At 44.2% G+C, this 2,197-nt stretch overlaps 1 protein-coding gene across 1 annotated transcript; it reads right to left on the bottom strand.

Annotated features, from left to right (window-relative positions):
* Nucleotides 1-895: 895 nt before the first annotated feature.
* On the bottom strand, nucleotides 896-1,953 carry LOC144741736 (gamma-crystallin M2-like). Its single transcript, XM_078624240.1, is given in 9 exon segments — nucleotides 896-949; nucleotides 951-1,025; nucleotides 1,027-1,077; nucleotides 1,080-1,112; nucleotides 1,114-1,175; nucleotides 1,271-1,472; nucleotides 1,474-1,494; nucleotides 1,496-1,525; nucleotides 1,921-1,953. Coding segments are annotated over 9 exon segments (561 nt in total).
* Nucleotides 1,954-2,197: the final 244 nt, after the last annotated feature.

Below are 2,197 nucleotides of genomic sequence, written 5' to 3'. Positions count from 1 at the left end.
CAGCGCTGAAGCTTGCTGGGAACGCTGTCAGAACAACTGGACAGTCTGACTGAGCTTTTCCAGTATTTATGTGACAATGTCCAAGTTTACTATGAGAGCAGCCAGACACAACGGAGTGGAATTCCACTCTGACTTAGACTAAACTTTCCTACAGGCCTACCGCATTTGAACAGGACACCGGATAGAGACTTTGCTTTGCCGGTTGTATCTGTAGTTCCTAGCTATCCAAACGGCTTAACAGAAAAGCCCCGTAAGCGCAGATGTTGTTATTCCTTGTGTTTCTTGCGTTGGACAAAATCAGATTCATTGATCTGCTTTGTCAACTTTATCCTCAATAAAAACTGACTACAAACAAGGAACTTCTTCCTTAGAGTCAGCAGCAGAGGTTCTTGGAGAACTGAGTAGTTACAGGCAATGTTACGTAATTTAATCACAAAGTATATATGGAATCATTTAGCCATTAAATTACAGTCAGTTATGGAAATTTTCATGGTTACAATTTTAGCTCCAAGATCTGAACAATTTTCCCATGAATTCTAATGGAAATTGACATGCTGAAGTTTGCTGAGTTTTGCTGAGTTTGACAGAAAGTCAGTGTTGATACTGGTCTCATCTGAAAACAGTTGAAAAATATTAATTCTTAATTTGAAGTCAGTTTAATGTGATCAGTTACATTACTTTCATAAAAATCAGTCAAATCACCTGTTACACTATCATTATATTTTTAAACATGGTAACATGTAATTGTAAACCAATTTCATTTCCAAAGTAACTTTTCCCAACACTGACTAGGACTCATATATGACTATTAAACTGTGGCTGGACCATGTGTCCTTGGAATGAAAGTCGAGGCCATAAACTCAGGTTACGACAGCTTTATTCAGTCGAAAAGAGTCTAAAAGCAGGATTCTGTGATGCGCTTCATGCTCATGATCCTCAGAGCCGTTGATGCTCATGTTCAACAGGTTCCTGTACTCGCCAGGCCTCACGTACATCATCCTGCCTCTGTAGTGTGGCTGCTCAAAACATCAGCCAGTGTCCCTCCATGACGTTGCAGGACATGCAGTTGGACATTGCGGAAAACGGTCCATGATGTTCTCACAGTCGTCCAATCAGCTCGTGCATCTGACCCGAGAAGTTCTCCCTCTCATAGATCCTCAGCCTGAAGGATCCCCCTTTGCTGTAAGAAGAGTAACAACATGTTGCCATTTGCATCGAGGGTTTTAGCAAGGTTTTTGAGGGACTAAAACTAGTATATCCAGACAGACACTTCTTCTTACCATGGGGATCATGCGGCAGGACCTGATGCAGTCGCTCAAGCCCATCATGCTCATGCTGTCGGCGTAATCGCCTCTCTTGATGAAATGCTGGTTGCCCATGTAGTTGGAGCGGTCGTACACCATGAAGCAGCCTCTCTCCACTCTGCAGGAGTGACACCGGCTCAGGAAGGAGGACATGTCAGGACAGTCGCTTCATGCACTCGTAGGAGCGGCCCCTGGAAGTTTCTCTCCTCGTAGAAGATGATCTGGGGAGGAGGCAGAGGTTTTTAGACAGGTGTGTTGATCGAGCTCGGCCTGCTGTCATGGCAACCACAGTAAACAACATCTAAACGGGAGGAACAAAGCCACTATATGCCACTATAGAGATCAATTTGGACACGTTGAAACTTCTCCAACATGAAATCACACTGAGCAAGCATGAATGAATCCTACAGACAAAGCATTGTTTCAAACTTCTCACCACTAGTCACTAGTCACAGTGCTCTGTCATAATTTTGTGTTTAAATTACCAATCACATCATGAAGAGCTGACAAAAAAAGACGTAGATTTTGTATTACTTGACTTTTTGACATCAACACAGTTAACTTGCAAAACCGATGAATGCCAGTGGCTCTCGTGTGAATACCAGTTTAGCCTTACCTTGCTCATAGTGGAAATTCCGGTGGAAGTCATGTTGCTGGTCAGTGGGCAGCTGCTGCCGGTGGACTGCTGTTCTTGTTCTTGCACCAAACTGTACCGTACCTGGTTTAACCCTTTCCTTTTATACCTGGCCCACAGCCCGGCTCTTTTGTCTAAATCTCCTGAGCCAGCAACAATGCCATAGAAATGCACAGAATATGGAGGGGATTTGTACCGATTCTCAGCACAATGAGGGGATGGGCGGGGGTGGTGGAGGGGCACTGAATGAGCGAAAGGG

The sequence above is a fragment of the Lampetra planeri genome, unplaced genomic scaffold (genome assembly GCF_965212315.1).
Source record: "Lampetra planeri unplaced genomic scaffold, kcLamPlan1.2.h2 scaffold_683, whole genome shotgun sequence".
Classification (NCBI taxonomy): Eukaryota; Metazoa; Chordata; class Hyperoartia; order Petromyzontiformes; family Petromyzontidae; genus Lampetra; species Lampetra planeri.
Note: the sequence above shows the minus strand (reverse complement) of the source record. Positions and strands in the feature narration are given on the sequence as shown.